This window comes from Bos indicus, chromosome 1 (assembly GCF_029378745.1).
Source record: "Bos indicus isolate NIAB-ARS_2022 breed Sahiwal x Tharparkar chromosome 1, NIAB-ARS_B.indTharparkar_mat_pri_1.0, whole genome shotgun sequence".
Classification (NCBI taxonomy): Eukaryota; Metazoa; Chordata; class Mammalia; order Artiodactyla; family Bovidae; genus Bos; species Bos indicus.
In genome coordinates, this window is record NC_091760.1 from 70586134 (window position 1) to 70608703 (window position 22570).

At 36.6% G+C, this 22570-nt stretch overlaps 1 protein-coding gene across 2 annotated transcripts in view; it reads right to left on the bottom strand.

The window, feature by feature from the left end:
- The window catches only part of OSBPL11 (oxysterol binding protein like 11), a 91678-nt gene that overhangs the window by 5423 nt on the left and 63685 nt on the right, over positions 1-22570 (bottom strand). Inside the window, exons 10-12 of one of the 2 annotated variants that reach the window (XM_070788838.1) lie at positions 21139-21325; positions 9637-9819; positions 2537-2777 (exon numbers count right to left, since the gene is read on the bottom strand). In XM_070788838.1, the coding sequence (XP_070644939.1) occupies positions 2561-2777; positions 9637-9819; positions 21139-21325 (587 nt within the window). In that variant the 3' untranslated portion in view covers positions 2537-2560. The remainder of the gene's footprint in view (positions 1-2536; positions 2778-9636; positions 9820-21138; positions 21326-22570) is intronic. The other variant, XM_019956982.2, reaches the window with a different exon arrangement.

The following is a 22570-nucleotide window of genomic DNA, read 5'->3' on the forward strand; positions in this document are numbered from 1 at the left end:
GCTTCATCCAGTCCAGCATTTCTCATGATGTACTCTGCATATAAATTAAATAAGCATGGTGACAATATACAGCCTTGATGTACTCCTTTCCCTATTTGGAACCAGTCTGTCATTCCATGTCCGGTTCTAACTGTTGCTTCTTAACCTGAATACAGATTTCTAGGAGGCAGGTCAGGTGGTCGGTATTCCTATCTCTTTAAGAATTTTCCACAGTTTGTTGTAATCCACACAGTCAAAGGCTTTGGCATAGTCAATAAAGCAGATGTTTTTCTGGAACTCTCTTGTTTTTTCGATGATCCAGTGGATGTTGGCAATTTGATCTCTGGTTCCTTTGCCTTTTCTAAAACCAGCTTGAACATCTGGAAGTTCACGGTTCACGTACTGTTGAGGCCTGGCTTGGAGAATTTTGAGCATTACTTTGCTAGTGTGTGAGAGGAGTGCAACTGTGTGGTAGTTTGAACATTGTTTGGTATTGGCTTTCTTTGGGATTGGAATGAAAACTGACATTTTCCAGTCCTGTGGCCACTGCTGAGTTTTCCAAATTTGCTGACATATTGAGTGCAGCACTTTGACAGGATCATCTCTTAGGATCTGAAAGAGCTCAACTGGAATTCCATCACCTCTACTAGCTTTGTTCGTAGTGATGCTTTCTAAGGCCCACTTGACTTCACATTCCAGGATGTCTGGCTCTAGGTGAGTGATCACACCATTGTGATCATCTGGGTCATGAAGATTTTTTTGTTTAGTTCTTCTGTGTATTCTTGCCACCTCTTCTTAATATCTTCTACTTCTGTTAGGTCCATACCATTTCTGTCCTTTACTGTGCCCATCTTCGCATGAAATGTTCCCTTGGTATCTCTAATTTTCTTGAAGAGTTCTCTAGTCTTTCCCATTCTATTGTTTTCCTCTATTTCTTTGCATTGATCACTAAGGAAGGTTTTATCTCATCTCTCCCTGCTATTCTTTGGAACTCTTCATTCAGGTGGGTATATCTTTCCTTTTCTCCTTTGCCTTTCACTTCTCTTCTCCGTGAGTTTAGGCAATCAATATTTGTCATAAAATCTTACGTATCTATTTTGTAGCACCCTGCCATGGCACACCATTTAGAAAGTCATCTTACATCTTACCACCTGAAGGGGCCCAAATGTGAGTCAGCATCTCCAATTTACTGTTCCATCAAGCAGCTGGTTAAGATTACTTAGGTGGAAAGAAAATCACTATTTTACTGGACAATTGCCATATCTTGCTACCACTTTCTACATCTGTCTATTCAACATCATAAAATATAATAATGGTATTAAGTGGTAGGCTCTTAATAATAATCTGTCAAATAAAGAATGAATAAGAAGTAGCATGTTTCCATGTCATGTTAGTTGAAAGATACAGGAGGCCTGTCTTAAATTTGGTTGCATCTTTTATCATTACAGTGTCTTGCTCTTAGCCAATAGAGTTCATTTTTAATGATTTATAGAAATCTTCCCTTAGAAAATTTTTCCTGTGTTTGGTATATCTGCTTTCTTAGTGAGCTTGAAATGAAAAAAATCCAAGGTTACCAAACTTCAATCTTGCAGAGTAATTACAATGGTTTTATCTTTTCATATAAAAATAGATGAAAAGGACTTTCCCTTCAATTCCTATCCATGAAAACAGTTGGTATTTATATCAGATATCCAAAGATGAGAAAAATTAAAGCAATGAAATTACTATAATGAATGATGTGCTTTTAAGAGTAATAGCTATGCAAAATTCATATTCAAATTATTTTTCCAGATTTTCTCCTGACAGACCAATTGAAATTCAATGAGTTTCCTTAGACTTGGCTACGGACAAGAAAACTTTTTTTGGCATTGGCTCTGGTCCATTATTCACCTTACTCTGAGTTCTACCAAACAGTAATAAACAAAACAAAACCTTTAAATTTAGAAAAGACTTTAGAAATCATTTAGTCTTAACTGCAAAACCAGTGAATTAAACTCTTCTATATAAGCTCTGGTCTCTTATATGAGCTTAGTGATGGGAACACATTACTATAAAATGTACACTTGTTATTATTGGATATTTTTATTGATAAACAATTCTTTCTTATGTTAAGCTCCTAGATCTAGGCCTGGCTCAAGTCTGCTATCCAAGTTGACAAAAAACTTCTATGTGAAAGCCTATATATATTTGAAGAAAGCTATAATAAACGGCCCCAATTTTCTGTTTTCAGTCTAAACACTCACCATTTCATTCTTTTATCCTTAAGCACTGTAAAGATTTTAGCCCCTTCACTATCCTCTGTGTGGCTAATTTTTTCATGTATCCCTTAAAATGTGATCTTTAGAAGTGAAAAAATTTCACTGTTGTGGTACAATGGCAACAAACTTTTAACTGTGTATTCATTATTAAGATTAAAGATTAATCTTAGTATTTTGTGGCAAATTTAAATCCCTAAATCTACTTCAGAACTGCTGGTAAACTATTCTGACAAATTGTAAAAAGGTCACAAAAAAGCTCATGGTTAAGCTGGACTATTTTTAGAAACAAAGATATGTACCTGTTATTAAGCCAAAAAAGCCTCCTAAGTTAAAGTTCTCATTATGTAGATAATGAGTTTTAGTCTGAAGGCATATAGGACATATACCTCTTTAATAAAATATTTGGTTTTCCAAGGTGTGCCTGTTTCAGTTCGATGCCTTTCTTCAGTTCTCTGGCGTTCTTCCAGGGTACGTTTATGCTCTGTGGCTTTATCGATTTCCGAGTCCCTCAGAGAGTCTGTCACATTTTTCCACAATCGCCTGAAATTAGAAAACCACATGCTTTACAAACATTCTTCAAAAAAAAAAAAAAGAATGGATACCTGCAAAATTAACAGTAATTTTCATAAATTACATTTCCTGAATCATATCTATAATTTCACACGAGTTATAAGAATACATACTATGTTGCTGATGTTAATGTCCAAGATGCTGCTGTTTCTGCTTCTTTTTAAATTAAAAATAATGTATTTTTTCCCAAGTTATATAACCAAGATTTTATTTTAAAGAAATTTAGGAAATAAGAAGCAAAAAGAGAAATAAATATTTAAAAAGCTGAAACAGAAGACACCATTTCTGCTTCTGGACATGATGAAATAAGGGGCACCATATTTACCCTCCCACTTTTAATCAGCTAGGAAACTAGACAAAAATATATTGAAACAATGGTTTTCAGATATTGAACAAAAGGCAGCACAGGACAGTGATTCCTGAGAGCAGGCAAACTAATGAGGGGAACCCTACAAGCACTCCAACTGACTAGTTAGAGAGCATTTGCAGGCACAGCACAGGGAAGGGGAAGCTCAACAGACTTCAAGCAAAAGAAAACTGCCAAGACAATTCTTGGGGAAAGTATAGTCTGTTCAACAAATGGTGCTGAAAAAACTGGATATCCACGTACAAAAATGTGACCTTAGACTCTCATGTCACAATAAAACTAAGAAGAAGATATAAGAGAAAATCTTTGAGACTTTGGGTTAGGCAAAGATTTCTTAGCTACAACACCAAAACCTATAAAAGAAAACATTGATAGTCTCACCTCATCAAAATAAAAACTTATTACTGAAAAAAACACCATTAAGAAAATGAAAAGACGAGCAAGAGATGAGGAGACAATATTTACAAAACACATACCCAACAAAGGAATTGTGTCCAGAATTTATAAAGAACTCCTATAACACAATAAGACGACAAACAGTTCAATTTAAAAAATGGGCAAAATTTATAAGTACACATTTCAACAAAGAAGATATACAAATGGCTAACTAGCACATAAAGACATGTTCAACATCATTAGCCATTAAGGAAATACAAATTAAAATCACAGTGAGATACTATTTCAGACCAGCTCGAATGGGTATATTAAATAAGACAGGCAATAACAAATGTTGATGAGGATGAGAACTGGAACCTTCATATGTTCCCGGCAGAAATGTAAAATGGTGCAGCCATTTTGAAATACAGTTAGGCAGTTATGTGAAAAGTTAGACATAAAACCCACACAAACCAGCAATTCCACTCTGAGGTGTTTTACCCAAGAGATATGAAAACATGTCCACAAAAATATTTGCACAAGAATATTCACAGTGGTGTGTCCATGCTAAGTCGCTTCAGTCCTATCTCTCTGTGACCCCATGGATTGTAGCCCACCAGGGTCCTCTGTCCATGGGATTCTCCAGGCAAGAATACTAGAGTGGGTTGCCATGCCCTTCTCCGGGAGATCTTCCCAAACCAGGGATCAAACCCAGGTCTCCCACATTGCAGGCAGATTCTTTACCATTTGAGCTATGCTATGCTAAGTCACTTCAGTCGTGTCCGACTCTGTGCGACCCCATAGACGGCAGCCCACCAGGCTCCCCTGCCCCTGGGATTCTCCAGGCAAGAACACTGGAGTGGGTTGCCATTTCCTTCTCCAATGCATGCAAGTGAAAAGTGAAAGTGAAGTTGCTCAGTAGTGTCCGACTCTTAGCGACCCCATGGATTGCAGCTTAATAGGCTCCTCCATCCATGGGATTTTCCAAGCAAGAGTACTGAAGTGGGGTGCCATTTGAGCTATCCCGGAAGCCAAACCAGGAGTAAACTATGGTCTAATGCTCATTTTTGTAAGCAGACTTTTGTTTTAATATAGCAATATCTATCTGTTTTTGTCTATGGCTATTTTCATGCTACAATGGCTGAACTGAGCTGTGGTAGAGACTATCTAGTCCATCAAGCTTAAGATATTCATTCTGAGATCAAACCAGTCAATCCTAAAAGAAATCAATCCTGAATATTCATTGGAAGGACTGATGCTGAAGTTGAAGCTGCAGTACTTTGGCCACCCGATGCAAAGAACTGACTCATTGGAAAAGAGCCTGATGCTGGGAAAGACTGAAGGTAGGAGGAGAAGGGGACAACAGAGGATGTGATGGTTGGATGGTGTCACTGACTCAATGGAACTGAATTTGAGCAAGCTCCAGGAGTTGGTGATGGACAGGGAAGCCTGGTATGCTGCAGTCCATGGGGTCGAAAAGAGGTGGACACAACTGAGCGACTGAACTGAACTGAGCCTTTAACAAAAGAAGTTTGCTGACCTTTACCTAACTTCTATTTTAAGAAACTATAAAAAGTTAGAGCAAACGATGCATAAAATAAGGAGAAAAAAGGAAATAAGAGCAGAAATCAATGAAAAAGAAAACAGAAATATACAGAGAAATCAATGAAACCAAAAACTAGTTCTTTAAGTAAAATTAATGAACCTTTAATCACATTGATCAAGAAAAGAATCATGAATACAAAGAATGAGTGTGACATCATCACGATAGAGCCTACAAACATTAAAAAATAAGCAAATATTATAAAATACATATCAATAAATTTGAAAAATTGAACCAAGTCTTTCAAATATAAAAACTACCAAAGTTTGCTCAAGAAGAAGCAGATAACCTCAGTAGCCCTAGGTACTAAAGATATTAAATTTGTGGTTAAAATTTTTCTCCCAAAGAAAACAAAAAACCAATAACCCCCAGGAATGCAGACAAAAAAATCTATAATACAAGTTTAGCACAGAGAATCTCTTAAACACCTGGTTCAATAACAGCCAGATTCTCATATCTGCTTCTACATTCAATCTATATATATTGTGATATATATTGTTTCAGTTAAAGTATATAAAGAAAATATGGCCTCACAAAGATATATAGTTAGTAACGGGAAGGGTATTTTAATAGCTATTTCAAATAACTCAATTCTTTGTTATTATATTAAAACTCAGAAAGTGGTAGTTCTTAAAAGATTAGCTGCAATGTGGAAACTGAAAAATGTCAATGAATTTTTCATACTCTGATACATGAAAATCCATTGGTTTAATTTGTATCTTGAATGGAATTTTTATCCATGCATAATTTTATAATTATCATGCAGTGATCATCTGAAAAAAATTATCTTCCAGATGTTGACATATTTTATTATGTCATATTTTAAAAAATCACCTTCATTAGTTTCATCACTAATTTCATCAGAAAACTCTTTACTAGGGAAGCTTTCAATTCATTGCGACAGATAAAAGTTTTCTAAAATTTTGATATTTGCCTTTAAAAGCTTCATTTTTTCCTTCAAGTTTTACTAAGATACAATCGACATACAGATCTGTATAAGTTTCAGGAGTACAGCATAATGATGTGATTTACATATATTGTGAAATGATTACCACAATAAGTTAAGATTCATCCTCTCATATAGACACAAAATCAGAGAAACAGAAAAAATTTTTTTTCTTTCTTGAGATGAGAACTCTTAGGATCTATTCTCTCAACCAATTTCAAATATACCAAACAGCAGTGTTAACTACAATCATCATGAGGTACGTTACATCCCCAGTACTTGTTTATCTTATAACTGGAGGTTTGTATGTTTTGACTACTTTCATCCAATTCCTTAACTCCCTACCCCACATTTCTGGTAACGACAATCTGGCTTCCTTTCTAAGAATTTTTTTAAAAAAGTTTTGTTGAAATATATGGTTGATATATAACACCGTGTTAGTTCCAGGTATACAACATAGTAATTTAGTATTTGTATTACTACGAAATGTTCACCACAATAAGTCTAGTCAACCTCCATCACCATACATAATTACCAAAAACATTTTCTTCTTGTGATGAAGACTTTTAAGAACTACTTTCTTAGCAACTTTCAATTATCCAGTACAGTATTAACTATAGCCACTATGCTGTACATTATGTCCTCATCACATTTATTTTAAAACTGGAAATTTGTACCTTTTGACCTACTTCATTCATTTCTCACTGCCCAGGTGCCCACCTCTGGCATTTTGGCAATAATGCCAATCTCTGTTTTCTGTATCTGTGAGCTTTTTTTTTTTTAAGATTCCATATATAAGTAATATCATACAGTATTTGTCTTTACATATTTGACATTTCACTTGGCATAATGTTCTCAAGATCCACTCATGTTGTCTCAAATGGCAAGATTTCATTCTTTTTATGGTTGAATAATACTCCCAATTATAAAAATACTGGGAGTATTATCATACAATACAAAAAAAAATACTAACAATTGTATAAGTGAGACCACAGAGTATTTGCTCTTTCTCTGACACTTCATATAATGCCCTCAAGGTCCGTCCATGTTATCACAAATGGTGGGGTTCCTTTCCTTCTTAATAATATTTCATTATAAATACACATCACAACTTGCTTATCCATTTATCTGTCAATGAATGGTTAGGTTGTTTCCATTTAAATTTTATTATTAGCAAAAAAAAAAATATTGCCAATTGTTTTCCTTTAAATGCCATGTTTACAACATTCATTTACAAGAAAAATGTCTTCCCAATATTAAAATTATAATAGTCTTAATCTGTCTGTCAATCATCTAAGTAAAAATGGTGCTTCAAGAAAGGGTAGTTTGGTTGGAACTCCATCAGTTGCACAAGTTCTCTTCCTTCAGATAATCAGTGTACTTCATAATCTCCCACAAGTGCTTTATGTATACTCCAAATGTGTCATGAAGAATATTTTTTAAAAAGGTAGGTAATGAATGTTCCAGATCTAACAAAACTAATAATCTGTACTGCTTTTCAAGGACATTTTTAAAAGAAAATGGCTTTGAAAAAACTGCAACGTAGAAAAGAAAAAAAACTGCAGGGCAGCAAGGAATACCACCATTACTTTTACAGTTTGATGCCACTGCCTTGAACGGTGCTAAGGCCCAGCAGTGCTACCCACCACTGCTTTTGTACCACCAATGCAAGTGCCAACAGAGTGAAAAAGGCAAATAATATTTTAGCATTATTAAGAAAGCTTTCTCAACTTGTAAACACCTGGTACAAATATCAAGGGCCCCAGGGGTCCACAAACCAAACCTTGATGCATGCTCCTAAATAAATCCTAAATAAGAATTTTTTTTTCAATCACTACTGTTTTATTTTTTGAACCAACCTGAGTTTTTGCATAATGGGTACTAAACATCTGCTTATAAATGGTTTGGTTCCATTTATGTGATCTTTGGAGAAGGCAATGGCACCCCACTCCAATACTCTTGCCTGGAAAATCCCATGGACGGCGGAGCCTGGTAGGCTGTAGTCCATGGGGTCGCTAAGAGTCGGACATGACTGAGCGACTTCATTTAAGATGGTTAATGCTTCCTTATATTTGATACAGTAATACTTACATGTGATATAAAATTTAAACAGTACAAAAGGGCATTCTGTGAAGAGTAAGTCTGTTTCTTATCAGAGAGATGAATAAGTGGCTCAGTTGTGTCTGACTCTTTGTGACCCCAGGGACTGCAGCCCACCTGTCTCCTTTGTCCATGGAATTTTCCAGGCAAGAATACTGGATTGGGTTGCCATTTCCTCTTCAAGGGAATCTTCCTGACCCAAGGATCAAATCCACATCTCCTGCGTCTCCTTCATTGGCAGGCAGATTCTTTACCATTGCACCACCTGGAAAGCCTAGACCCCAGTATTCCTCTCTGGAAGCAACTACTGCCAATACATTCTGGAGACTACCTTATTAACACATATAGAGCTACTTTATTTACTTTTTAGAAAAATTATTTAATCGCTGCATGGGCTTTTCTCTAGGTGCGGCAAGCGAGTGCTACTCTCTAGTTGCGGTGCTTGGGCTTCTCATTGCCGTGGCTTCTCTTGTTGTGGAGTATGGGCTCTAGAGCACATGGGCTTCAGTATTTGTGGCTCCTGGGCTCTACAGTACAGACTCAATAGTTGTGGCCTATGGGCTTAGTTGCTCTGCAGCATGTGAGATCTTCCCAGACCAGGGACTGAACCCATTATCTCCTGCATTGGCACGAGGATTCTTTGCCATTGAGCAACCAGGGAAGCTCCATTTCATTATCTTTTTTCTTAATATTTATTTTTATTCATTTACTTAGTTGGTGTGATGGGTCTTCGTCGCAGTACATTGGATCTTTGATCTTTGTTGTGGCATGAGGGATCTAGTTCCCTGACTAGGGACTGAACCCAGGCCCCTGAATTTGGAGCATGGAGTCACTGGACCACCAGGGAAGTCCCCCATTTCATTTACTTTTAAAGGCCTATGACATATATTTCCAAAATACCTTCTAGGAAGGTTGTATCAGTTTACCTCTCTAACCAACAATATGAAAATGTCTATTCACTTTTTCCCAAAAAAGATACTATTTAAAAAAAATTTTTTGTCTTTCTGTTAATTTGTATTTCTTTGAATTCTAATTATAATGAACAACTTTCCATTTTCTTAGTGGGTATTGTTTTCTTCTATTTTTGTGAACTACCTCTTTATGCCTTTGCCCATTTTCCTATTAGGGTACCTCTCTTTTTATTAATAATTTGTAAGAGTTTGTATGACAAAGATAGTGATCCTTTAACTGCTAAAAGTTAGTACTTTTGTCCAGTTTACAAATGTTTTATTTTTACTAAAATGTGATTATGTACACATAATGTCATAGCTGGTACAGTGTTTACAACCATGAGATCAGACCAATACTTTCAATTTAGAGATGAGGAAGCTTATCTAAAGTGGTGAAGTGACTTGCCAAGGGTTAGATATTAGTGAAAAAGCTTAAATTAAGATCTAGACTTTCTGACTCTTTCCTGATGGATGCAAGGATGACACACCTGGATTCAAATGGATCCTGCTTCTCCAAAGGTCTTACTCTTTTCTTCGTCACTGCCAACTTAGTCAAGTCCACGTATTTTGTCTCTCCACTGCTGTAAGCAAACTCAAGAACGCTGTTCCATTCCCCCTGCACTCTGCATACAACAGTGTTGGTGATGTTGTGCTTTACTTCACCTGTAACCCTAGAAGCAGGCAGGAAAATAAAAAAAAAGCTTTAGTAAGTAATACTGTGCTTGTTTCTTAGGGATTTTAAAACCCCAAGAATGTACTTTGTGAATTCTGCTTAAAATAGTTACACAATTCGCTTCAATTTGTCAGTGCCAAAGTCAGGGTCTTTGTAAATCCATGATAGTTTCTAAGATAATTTTTTCAAATAATATTAACTTAATTTTAGAAAGAATACTGGGAATTAAACTAGACTTACCATAAATGACCACAAAGTATGATATTTTAATTTCTGCTACAAACAACTATTATAACATTAAAACTAAGTAGGAATATGAAAAATATTAACTTTTTTTTATTACAGTCAAAAATGTTAAAACACTAGGGGCAGGGTTAAAAAAAATGTTACAACACTATAGCTTATTCAACATTTTTTAAAAAAGAACTAGTCCTATTTATTTAAAAAATTAAAGTCCCTAGATTTCTCTGGTGGTGCAGTGGATAAAAATCTGCCTGCTGATGCAGGAGACATGGCTTCAGTCTCTGGCCCAGGAAGATCTCACATATCACAAAGTGACTAACCTTGCGCACCACAACTGCTAAAACCTATGGGCCCTAGAGCCTGTGCTCTGCAACAAGAGAAGACCCTGAAATGAGAAGACTATGCACTACAACGAAGAGTAGCCCCAACTTGTTGCAACTAGGAAAAAACCCACACAAAGCAATGAAGACCCAGTGCATCCAAAAATAAATCAATGAATAAATAATTTTTAAATTAAAAAAAAAGTTTAGAAAATTTGAAATTCTGAATACATAAATTCTGTATAAAATCACATAAGCTTAATTTTAAGTTAAATACAGAAACCAGATAATAAGAGATAGAAAAAATAAGATATATTAAAAATTTTATAATTCTCTTAAAAAGAGCACTGGCATACAAAAATTATTGCCAGCAACACAAAACTCTGAGAGTGCTCAAGCACTACTGTTGAAAGTTTAATGAAGGATTATCTGGCTGGTTTATCAACAGACAGATAAGATGCAGCTCAAATGAAGGTTGGAATAGAAAACAGGTCTAATTATTTTTAATGAAGTACTCTATGTTCACTGTTGGACACAAACAACAGGGTAAGACTAGACAAAGATTAAGAACTCAAAGAATAGTGAGCAAATATTAGGGTCTGGTCAGTGTACCAGGGATTATGGTTTATCTGGATTCAAAAGGGAATCCAAAGGACCCAAGCCCATGTTCAGGTGACAGCTCAAGAACCCGAAGTAGCATGTGTCAGATATAAGTCACGGGCCTGGGAACCAGAAGGATATGTTGAATTTAAGGAATCCAAAGCTTTTAATCAGGAGAAGTGAATGGCCTACAAATTCAAAACTCAAGGCAGAGGTATAGGAGCCAATGGGCTATCTGGTGGCTCAGTCGTAAAGTACCTGCTTGCGGTGCATAAGACACTAGGTCGATCTCTGGGTCAGGAAGATCCCCTGGAGAAGGAAATGACAACCCACTCCAGCATTGTCACCTGGTAAATCTCATGGAGAGGAGCCTGGCAGGCTCCATGGGGTTCATGGCGGGGCAAAAGGATGAGACCTGACTCAGTGACTAAACGTCAACAACATCAACAACAGCACAGGAGCCAATAAGCAAATGAACCAGATCTTAGAGATGAAGGTGTACTAGGGTTTAGAATCCAAGAGCAGACCAAACATCAAAAATCAAAAGTTAGAAAAAAATAAATACCTAGGCATAACTGTAGCTAATTAGACACAAAGATGGAGAAGGCACTGGCACCCCACTCCAGCATTCTTGCCTGGAAAATCCCATGGACGGAGGAGCCTGGTGGGCTACCATCTATGGGGTTGCTAAGAGTCGGACATGACTGAGCAACTTCACTTTCACTTTTCACTTTCATGCATTGGAGAAGGAAATGGCAACCCACTCCAGTGTTATTGCCTGGAGAATCCCAGGGACGGGGGAGCCTGGTGGGCTGCAGTCTATGGGGTTGCACAGAGTCGGATACGACTGAAGCGACTTAGCAGCAGCAGCAGCAGCAGCAGACACAAAGAACACTAAGTCTGCTAGATTACAGCAGAAGTGGGAACTCTGGGTTATAATTCAAAGCATATGAACTTAAATAACTATGCTGCTAAGGGGTTTTGCCTGATTTTTGTGACATCCATGTTTCTTCTCTGATCCTATCTGCCAACATTGTTTCCTTCCTTGAAAATGTATATCTAACCAAACAGGATATAAAGAAATGGCACTAAACACTTACCTCTTCCATCTTATAACCAGACACACTCAAAACTATATTCTGCAAACTTAGGGATAATAATCCATTTCTCACTTGATCTTTCTTTTATTGCCACAATCTCTCAAGTTATTATCTCTGTCACAAGCCTTTCCACTTGAGAAGTAACAAGCATGCTGGGTTACATGGAATCTTTGCTCCTTACTGCAGTTACATAGCAAGATCATCATGACAAGAAATGGGGCAGGGAACAAGAACTGCCCATGCTAGAGATAGGCCATGCATACACACGTGCTAAGTCGCTTCAGTTGTGCCCTACTCTGTGCAGCTCTATGGACGTCAGCCTGCCAGGCTCCTCTGTCCAGGGGATTCTCCAGGCAAGAATACTGGAGTGGGTTGCCATGCCCTCCTCCAGGGAATCTTCCCAACCCAGGGATTGAATCTGTCTCTTATGTCTCCTACACTGGCAGGTGGGTTCTTTATCACTAGCGCCAACTGGGAAGCCCATAGAATACTAGAAAATCACTGGATATATTAACTTGGCTTCATACAGGAAGCTTTTATTTAAAGACTGAAAGTTAAGATTTCAGCTTTGGGTTTTATTGATAGGTATATAAGAAACACCACATGAAAGATAATTATATTTTATGCAGAACAACTACAGGACACACTGTCCTATCACGTTACTTAATGCCACTACATGAGAATACTCATCCTTTTCCATCACCATGTTTATTATAATAACAGATGTTATTTTTAACTGTCTGTTATACATGAGTTTTTTCTAAAAGCCTTACAAATGCTTTCCAAAGATAGGGTCCTGAATTCTAATACTAGAATGTCTAAGCTTCTTGATATATTGAGTACCACTGTGAGTTTTCCAAATTTGCTGGCAACAGGACTGCAAACGGTCAGTTTTCATTCCAATCCCAAAGATGGGCAATGCCAAAGAATGTTCAAACTACAATACAATTGCGCTCATTTCACATGCCAGCAAAGTAACGCTCAAAATTCTTCAAGGCTTCAACAGTACATAAACAGAGAACTTCCAGATGTACACGCTGGATTTAGAAAAGGCAGCAGGACCAGAGATTAAATTGCCAACATCCTTTAGATCATAGAAAAAGCAAGTGAATTCAAAAGAAATCCTCTGCTTCATTTGACTACACTAAAGCCTCTGACAGCGTGGATCACAACAAACTGTGGAAAATTCTGAAAGAGATTCAAATACCAGACCACCTTACTTATCTCCTGAGAAACTTGTATGCAGGTCAAGAAGCAATAGTTAGAACCGGACATGGAACAACAGACTGGTTCCAAATTGGGAAAGGAATATGTCAAGGCTGTACACTGTCACTTTGCTTATGTAACTTATATACAGGGTACATCATGCAAAATACTAGGCTGGATGACTCACAAGCTGGAATCAAGATGGCCGGGAGAAATATCAACAACCTTAGATAGGCAGGTGATACCACTCTAATGGCAGAAAGCAAAGAAGAACTAAAAAGAGCCTCTTGATGAGGGTGAAAGAGTGAAGTGAAAAAAACTGGCTTAAAACTCAACATTCAAACAACTAAGATCATGGCATATGGTCCCAAAACTTCATGGCAAACAGATGGGGAAAAGTAGAAACAATGACAGATTTTATTTTCTTGGGCTCCAAAATCACTGTGGACTATGACTGCAGCCATGAAATTAAAAGACACTTGCTCCTTGGAAGAAAAGCTATGATAACCTAGACAGCGTATTAAAAAGCAGAGACCTCACTTTGCTGACAAAAGTCCACATATGGACTGTGTAGGTGTAGTCAAAGCTATGGTTTTTCTGTAGTCATGTATGGACGTGAGAGCTGGACCATAAAGAAGGCTGAATACCGAAGAATTGATGCTTTCAAACTGTGAGGCTGGAGAAGACTCTTTAGAATCCCTTGGACAGCAAGGAGATCAAACAAGTCAATCCTAACAGAAACCAACCCTGAGTATACACTGGAAGGACTGATGCTGAAGCTGAAGTTCCAATATTTTGGCCACCTGATGTGAAGAGCCAATTTGTTGGAAAAGACTCTGATGCTGGGAAAGACTGGGCAGGAGAAGGGTCAACAGAGGATGAGATGGTTAGATGGCATCACCAACTCAATGGACACAAGTTTGAGGAAACCCTGGGAGATAGAGAAGGACAGGAAAGCCTGGTGTGCTACAGTTCATGGGGTCATAAAGAGTCAGACATAACTTAGCAACTGAAAAACAAAAGCTTCTTGAAGGCAGATGTTGTTTTTTTTTTTTCTTTTCTATATCTTCAGTGTGCCACTTAGCAGTTAGCTGACACAATCTTAATGACATTATACCACTACGTATATTTTAAAATGGAAAATGGGATCAGGATATGGAAAAGGGCATGAGGAACAGTTAACTAGGCCTGTTTGGCTCCATCAGAGATAGCTGTGGAAAATGAGGGAGTAAGGAAAGGCAAGTGGAAGATAATATATTTATACCAAATGCAGACAGCAGATAATGTGTCTGCTTGATTGCAGATAGCAGTAAAAAACTAGGCTATGTCTGAGGAGGGAGGCATGGCTAATAAAGACACCAAAGAGAGCCTAAGTTAAAATATTCTGTAAAATCAAAGAAAAGATATCAAAATAGAGAAGCTTGTTTCTAATATTAATCTTTTAAATGCAAAATTAAGTGAAATCATTGGTTTTAAGTGAAATCTCAGTGGAAAAAATGAGGAAACTCTAGAGTCAACCAAAGTATACTTCCAGGTAACAAAAAGGCCTTGTGGACAGGTTAAAAGATACAAAAGGAGAAAAGAAGCCAACTTAAGTAAAATATTAAAAGAAATAAGATGGCAAATATAATGACTGGTCATTAACAAACCAAGGATATCTATCTAAAATTATTAGAAGTCTTCAAAAAGTCAAAGTATGAACACCAGGTATCAAAAGCCAATAAGGCTTTTGAAATTCTTGGTTTTGGATACTCCTTCCCTCTTAGGAACCTAGATGTCAAGATAAGAGAAGGTCCAATAATGTGGAAAGGCCACATGCAGTCCCCCTTGGATTACAGCCCCAGCTGAGGCCCTGGTCAACAGCCAGCTCTCCTGCTTCCCATGTGACTGAGCTGCTTTTGATACTCAGCTGGCTCAAGCCTGTAGGTAACTGAAGCCAAATCAAGGCCCAACTACAACCACATGAAAGATGCCATGTGAGAATCACCTAACTGAGCATAGCCAATCCACAAAACTATAAAGATAATAATAAATTGCTGTTTCAGCACTAAATTTTAGAGAGGTTTATTACAAGCCATAGATAACTAGGTCATCATCCAAACTTATCTTAGATATACTGGCTTCCCCTGTAACAGTCAGTTACTCCTTGAAGTCTGTCCATTCTGAATGCCTAACTGGTCTCCCAACTTTTAATGTCCCCCCACACACACCTAATCTAATCTTTATCTGCCACCAAATTGATTTTTATTGATGGGAAGCATACCACTTCCAGATACAACATTTCTCATATTGTATTCTTATAAAAAATGTATAACCTGAACCTAAAACAAAAGACAAACCCAAATTAAAGAGATGCATTTTATAAAACCGGCCTGTATTCTTCAAAAATGTCAATGTCATAAATGACAAAGAAAGGCTGAAGAAATATTGCCAATTAAATGAGACTAAAGGGATATAACAAGAAAATGTAATGCATGATCCTGGGTCAGGAGAGAATACATCCCTAATTATCAGGCCAATTTACAAAAATTTAATATGCATTATACATTAGATTGGAGAAGGCGATGGCACCCCACTCCAGTACTCTTGCCTGGAAAATCCCATGGACAGAAGATTTTCCATCCAGGCAGTAGGCTGCAGTCCATGGGGTCGCGAAGAGTTGGACACGACTGAGTGAGCGACTTCACTTTCACTTTTCACTTGCATGCATTGGAGAAGGAAATGGCAACCCACTCCAGTGTTCTTGCCTGGAGAATCCCAAGGACGGGGGAGCCTGATAGGCTGCTGTCTATGGAGTTGCACAGAGTCAGACACGACTGAAGCAACTTAGCAGCAGCAGCAGTAGCATATATTAGATAATAGTATCGTATCATTTTATATTTCCTGAATTTGACAACATTTGTGATTATGTTGGTTTCCCTGGTGGTTAGACAGTAAAGAATTTGCCTGCGATGCAGGATACTCAGGTTCAATCCCTGGGTTGTGAAGATCCCCTGGAGAACGGAATGGCTACCCAGTCCAGTACTCTTGTCCAGAATATCATGGACAGAGTAATTATGTAAGAGCATTTTCCTGTTCTTGGGAAATTCTGGCTGAAATACTTGGGGTAAAGTGTCACGATGTTTTTAACTCTCAAATGTTTCAGGAATAATAATAACAATAAAACAACAATGACAATAAAGTATGTGTGTATAAATATAGAGAGATTTTGATAAGGCTGTTGTAACAAAATGTTACCAACTGGAAATCTAGGCAAAGGGGACATGAGAATTTTTATAACTCTTCTGTGGGTTTGAAATGATTACAAAAGAAAAGATAAAAATAAGTAAAACAAACAAAATATATCATTAAATGTTTGAAAGTTTCATTGGCTCCCACTGCCTTCAGAATAAATATTGAATTTGTCAACAAAAATATCACTAAAGATAATAATGATAGGAATGTTAAATCATAAAAGGAAGGCTGAACATGCCCTATCTTTTAAAGTCCCTCTAACTTTTAAAATAGATTCTGTTATCAACAAAATTGTGGCTACAAAGTAGTTAAATAAATGAAACTATTTTTGTATAGAAGGGCTATGAAAATTACATACAGAGAAAAAAGGAACTATAAAATTAGCCACCTTTCCTCCCACTCGCCAACCTGAATCCTAATCCAGCTGATTTGCTCTCTGGAGCTGCCCTTGGAGATTCAGCCATTGGTGGGCATCAGGCTCGTCAGCACATCTCTACTTTGCTTGTTTACTGCCTGCTCCTAGCAGGGAATACTGAGTGAGACAGACAACAGCTGAGTTTTAAAAAATACAGACACAGGAAGTCAAAGGACATGATTATGGACTTCATCAGGAAGAGTGGGTATTGCTGAGCGTTAAGAGTTCACAGAACAGAGAAGTCTTATGATAAATAATAATGATTTCAAAAGAAGTCCAGTCATTATTTACTCAATATAGACATGGGAGAACTCACCCTGGAGAAAAATCTTTATTAGTCATTCATATGTTAAATGGCACAAGAGAAAACAAAGAAGAGGAAAATTATATGAAGACAAATGCTGTGAGGCAACTCTCTATAATCATTCACTCCTTAAACGACATCAAAGAGTCCATACCAAAAAAAAAAATATTAAAAAACCCTGTATGAATGAGATTTATGTGGGAAAGTCTTTCATCACTACTTGACTCAGGTAATACAAGATAATTTACACAATTTACAAATGTAGTAATTGTGTAAATGGCCAGTAAATGTAGACTTTAGCCAGAGCTCTACCTTAACTGACATCAGAGAACTCCGAGGAAGAAATGCTATTTTTGAAATCAATGTAGGAGACCCTTTAGCTGGAGCTCTGGCCTCAATGTACAGAAGACAATTCATATTGGGGAGTAATCCTATATACATAATGAATGGGAAGAAGTCTTCAACAGGAGACTCTTGATGAGTACCAGAGAATTCATAGAGCAGATACAAGTTCAATTAAATGAATGTGAGAAATTCTTTATTCACTGAGCAACACTTGTAAAACGTGAGAATTCACTGGAGAACAACACCTTGAATAGTATGAATAAAGGAAAGTCTTCAATAACTATTAAAAACCTTATAATATTAAAGATTTCTCCCTGGAGAAATTCTATACATACAGCCAATATGTAGGTGTAACTCTCAATTTATTAAACATGAAGAGAGTGCACAACAGGTGTTTTCAAACTTCTGAAAGGTTATCCTAGAGGAAAAAGGGAGTATCAATTGTACAAAGCTCCAAAAATATCAAATCCAAGGGCTCATACAGAAGTTAACCAGTAGCAGATCAAAACATCATTGGGAAAAGCTATAATTTGACAGGGTGGATAAGACTGTATCTTTAAGAAGAAAGAAACTCACACTTACTGTATTTCCCTCACACTATATACAAAAATAAACTCAAAATGATTTAAAGACCTAAAGCCATAAAACTTCTAGAGAAGAACATAGGAGAAACACTTTTTAGCATAACTTGTAGCAGTATTTTCTTGGATTAGTACAAGGAACAAAAGCAAAAATAAATGAATGGGAACTAATTAAATTTAAAAGCTTTTGCACAGCAAACAAAACCATCAACAAAATGAAAAGAAAAACTATGGAACGTGAGAAATATTTGAAAATGATTTGATCAATAAGGTATTGACACCATAACATTGCATAGCAATTAACCTCCAGTAAAAAGGGGGGGGGGGGGTTAACATCCAAAATACACAAACACCTCATACAACTCAGTATCAAAAAAAACTCAAACAACCAATCAAAAAGTGGGCAAAAGACCTAAATAGACAGTTTTCCAAAGATGGCATACAGATGGCTAACATCAACATGAAAAGATGCTCAATACTGCTAACCATTAGAGAAATGCAAATCAAAAAACAGTAAGATATTACCTCACCCTTGTCAGAATCACTATCATATCAAAAAATCTCCAAGTATCCAAAGAAACACAAACAAAAAAACCCCAGAAGAATAACTAAGTGATGACGAGACAGGCAATCTACTGAAAAAAGAATTCAGAGTAAAGATAGTAAAGATGACTCAAGATCTCAGAAAAAGAAGAGAGGCACAGAATAAGAAGATAGAATTGTTTAACAGAGCTGGAAGATACGAAGGACAAACAGAGTTGAACAACATAATAACTGAAATGAAAAATACACTAGAAGAAATCAATAGCAGAATAAATGAGGCAGAAGCACAGATAAGTGAGCTGGAAGAAAGAGTAGTGGAAATCACTGATGCAGAACAGAATAAAGATAAAATAATGAAAAGAAATGAAGACAGTTTAAGAGACCTCTAGGACATTACATGCACCAACATCTGCATAATAGGGGTCCCAGAAGGACAAGGGTCCCAGAAGAGAATAGGGCTTCCCTAGTGGTTCAGATGGTAAAGAATTCCCCTGTAATACAGGAGACCTGGGTTCGATCCCTGGGTTGGGAAGATCCCCTGGAGGAGGGCATGGTAATCCACTCCAGTATTCTTGCCTGGAGAATCCCCAGGGACAGAGGAGCCTGGTGGGGTCACAAAGAGTGGGATATGACAGTGACTAAACACAGCACAGCACAGAAGGAGAAGAGAGAGAAAAGGCCTGAGAAAATACTTGAAGAGATTACAGAAAACTTCCCTAATATGGGAAAGGAAATAACGACCCAAGTCCAGGAAACACAGAGTCCCATACAGGATAAACCCAAGGAGGAACACACTGAGATACATATTCATCAAACTGACAAAAATTAAAGACAAAGAGAAAATATGAAAAGCAACAAATAACACTCAAGGGAATCTCAGTATGGTTATCAGCTAATTTTTTCCAGTAGAAGCTTTGCAAGCTAGGATATATTGTACCTCTGCAGGCTCAATATATTAAAGTGATGAGAAGGAAAAACCTATACCCAAGAAAACTCTACCTAGCAAGGCTCTTGTTCAGAGCTTTACAGAAAAACAAAGGCTAAGAGAATTCAGCACCACCCAATCAGCTTTACAATAATTGCTGAAGGAACTTCTCTAGGCAGAAAAGGCCACAACTAGAAACAAAAAAAGATTATGAATGGGAAAGTGAAAGTAAAAGTCGTTCAGTGGTGTCCAATACTTTGCGACCCCATGGACTATACAGTCCATGGATTCTCCAGGCTAGAATACTGGAGTGGGTAGCCGTTCCCTTCTCCAAGAGATCTTCCCAACCCAGGGATCGAACCTAGGTCTCCCACATTGCAGGTGGATTCTTTACCAGCTGAGCCACCAGGGAAGTTATGAATGGGAAAGCTCACCAGTAAACATAAAGCAAAGGCAGGAAATCATCGACAAAATGTGAACCATAATAATACCTTCTCTGAGGATAAAGGACAACTATTTTGATAATCTCCAGTGGTTCTGTTTGAGTGATTTTTTTTTTTAATTCTGTGCTTCAGTATTTTGAAATTCGTATTTTTTAAGGCCCATTCAATGCCTGGGAGTCAATAAATCTTTCCACTTCTAAGACTGTTCAGTACTAGCTGTCTGGTAAAGACGTAAAATAGCTATACACACTGAAAGTTTCATACATAACTGAAGCTAGTGCATTCTGGTATAACCATGTAAGAAAACTTTTTGCAATAATAAAGTCAAATTTTCATTCCCTATGACCCAACAATTCCACTCCTAGATATCTATCAAACATAAATTCATGCATTCACCAATGTTCTAGAAACACTATTTGAAATGGCCCAAAATCGACGTACATACTTTTATATGTTATTCTTTAATACAAACTGTAAAGAAAACTATCCCTACTTTAGAATAATCAGAATAGACATCAAAAGCTAAAACAAGGGGTATTCTTTTGAGGATCCTGTTACAAAACTTGTCTTCATGTAGTTGGGTGATCTGGACAAGTGCTAAAGAGACCAACAAACCATTAAGGAGTATAATAACTGGCCCATTCCTAGATGGAATCAGAACAAAGCCATTATTCAGTACTGGTGCCTGAAGATATTGACTTCCGTCATTGTGCTTCTTGAATTATTCTTTATAGATTAGTAGATATATTTTCTTCCTAATCTGTAGCAATATTACCTCTACTGAAGTCTCGGTCCAAATCTGAATCACTTTAAAAGCAGAAACTGGACCAGAAACAACGTACCATTTGTTAGGAGTTCTAGTTTATTAGAGTAGAAAGATCTGTCACTATTTTTAAAATCAGATCATAATTTCCAGAATTCCTTCAAAGATGAAATATATTAAAAAAATAAACATGAAAGAAATCCAACTTCATTTCACAAAAAACAAAGCAGAAAATGAATGAGTTATAATACAAGATTAAACTGATAAGAGCCAGGTATCACTAAAATATTCTTACCGGTGCAGTTTGCCACCATAAAACGGCTTCGTATGAAATGTGATGCTGGCTGAGTACCCAGTTTTTGCACAGTTGACGTTGACTTTGCCACCCAGTTCTACCCAAGGAACAGTTAAAATTGACCGGGCATATGCACAAGGCAGAGAAAACGTATACTCTTCTCCATGCTCCAGTAGACTGAGAATACCTGAATGTGAAAACATGAAGGTGGATAGTATGTTTAAAAAACAAACAAACAAACAAAAAAAACAAACAAAAATAAGATAGCTATGAAAAATCCATATTAGGATTTTCTTCTGCCTGGTAAAGGAACATCATAATTTTGCTTAATTTTCTTTTTGCTTTGGATGAAATTGGATTCATTTACAATTACATTTGACAACAATTCATGGTAACAGTTAATCAAGGTTACTTTCATAATGACCTTATTATCCCTTTGGGTTCATGGAACAAAACTCCCTCTAATGCTCCTAAAAATAAAATAAAACTTCAAGTCAGAATTTAAGTCCATGCTAGACTGTATCATCCTAAGATCTGATCTTTAGCTAGTACTAATAACTTTTAAAGTAGTTTTTAGAACAACTAAATATCTAACATAACATAGAACTTAATCTCAAACAACATGGGGGGAGTTCGTCATTTTATTCTATGCATATTAAGATAGAAAAAAGTTATTTTATGATATAAACTAATGTCATCATAGTAATTTTGCTTGCCAAATTCTGAAATATTTAAGGCAAAGCTACAAGAGTTAGAAATGGCAGTTTTCAAACAATATTCTAATGGGGCTTGTTCCATATTAAATGATAGTATATTAAAAGATGACTTTAAAAAACATATATGAAAGAGAGTTACAGGGAAAAAAGGGAATTACATTAATGAATAATCAATCTATCACAGATGATTAAGAGACATTGAGAAGACTTGAGCTAATTACATTACTAACCTAAGCTCATTACCTAGTTCACCATCAAAATAAACACTGAACTGGATATGTACTGCTAGTTTGAACTCTGAGGATATCTCTCTCTTAATAAATGCTCATGAAGTACTGTGTTCTTAATGTTCACAAAAAAGGGCAAAAATTATATTTTCATATAGTCAAATTTTTAGGACAAATAGATTGAATTCTAAAGCAGTCTACTTTACATAAAGCAACAGCAACTATTTTTTGTAGTAGTTTTCACACAGGGCAATAATAAATTGAGCCACATGAAAAGAAACATGGTTTTGTATATATTTATATATAATGGGAGCTGTCAGAGACATATATATATTTGGTTATTCAAGTATTTGATAATAATTTGATTAATTCTAAGTTGGAAAGGAAATCATGTTTCTTTCTAAAAACATTTGGCCTTATAAATTGGATTCAGGATCTTTTATTTCTAGGAATATAGTTAACAAAAGTTAACATTCATTATGGAATTTA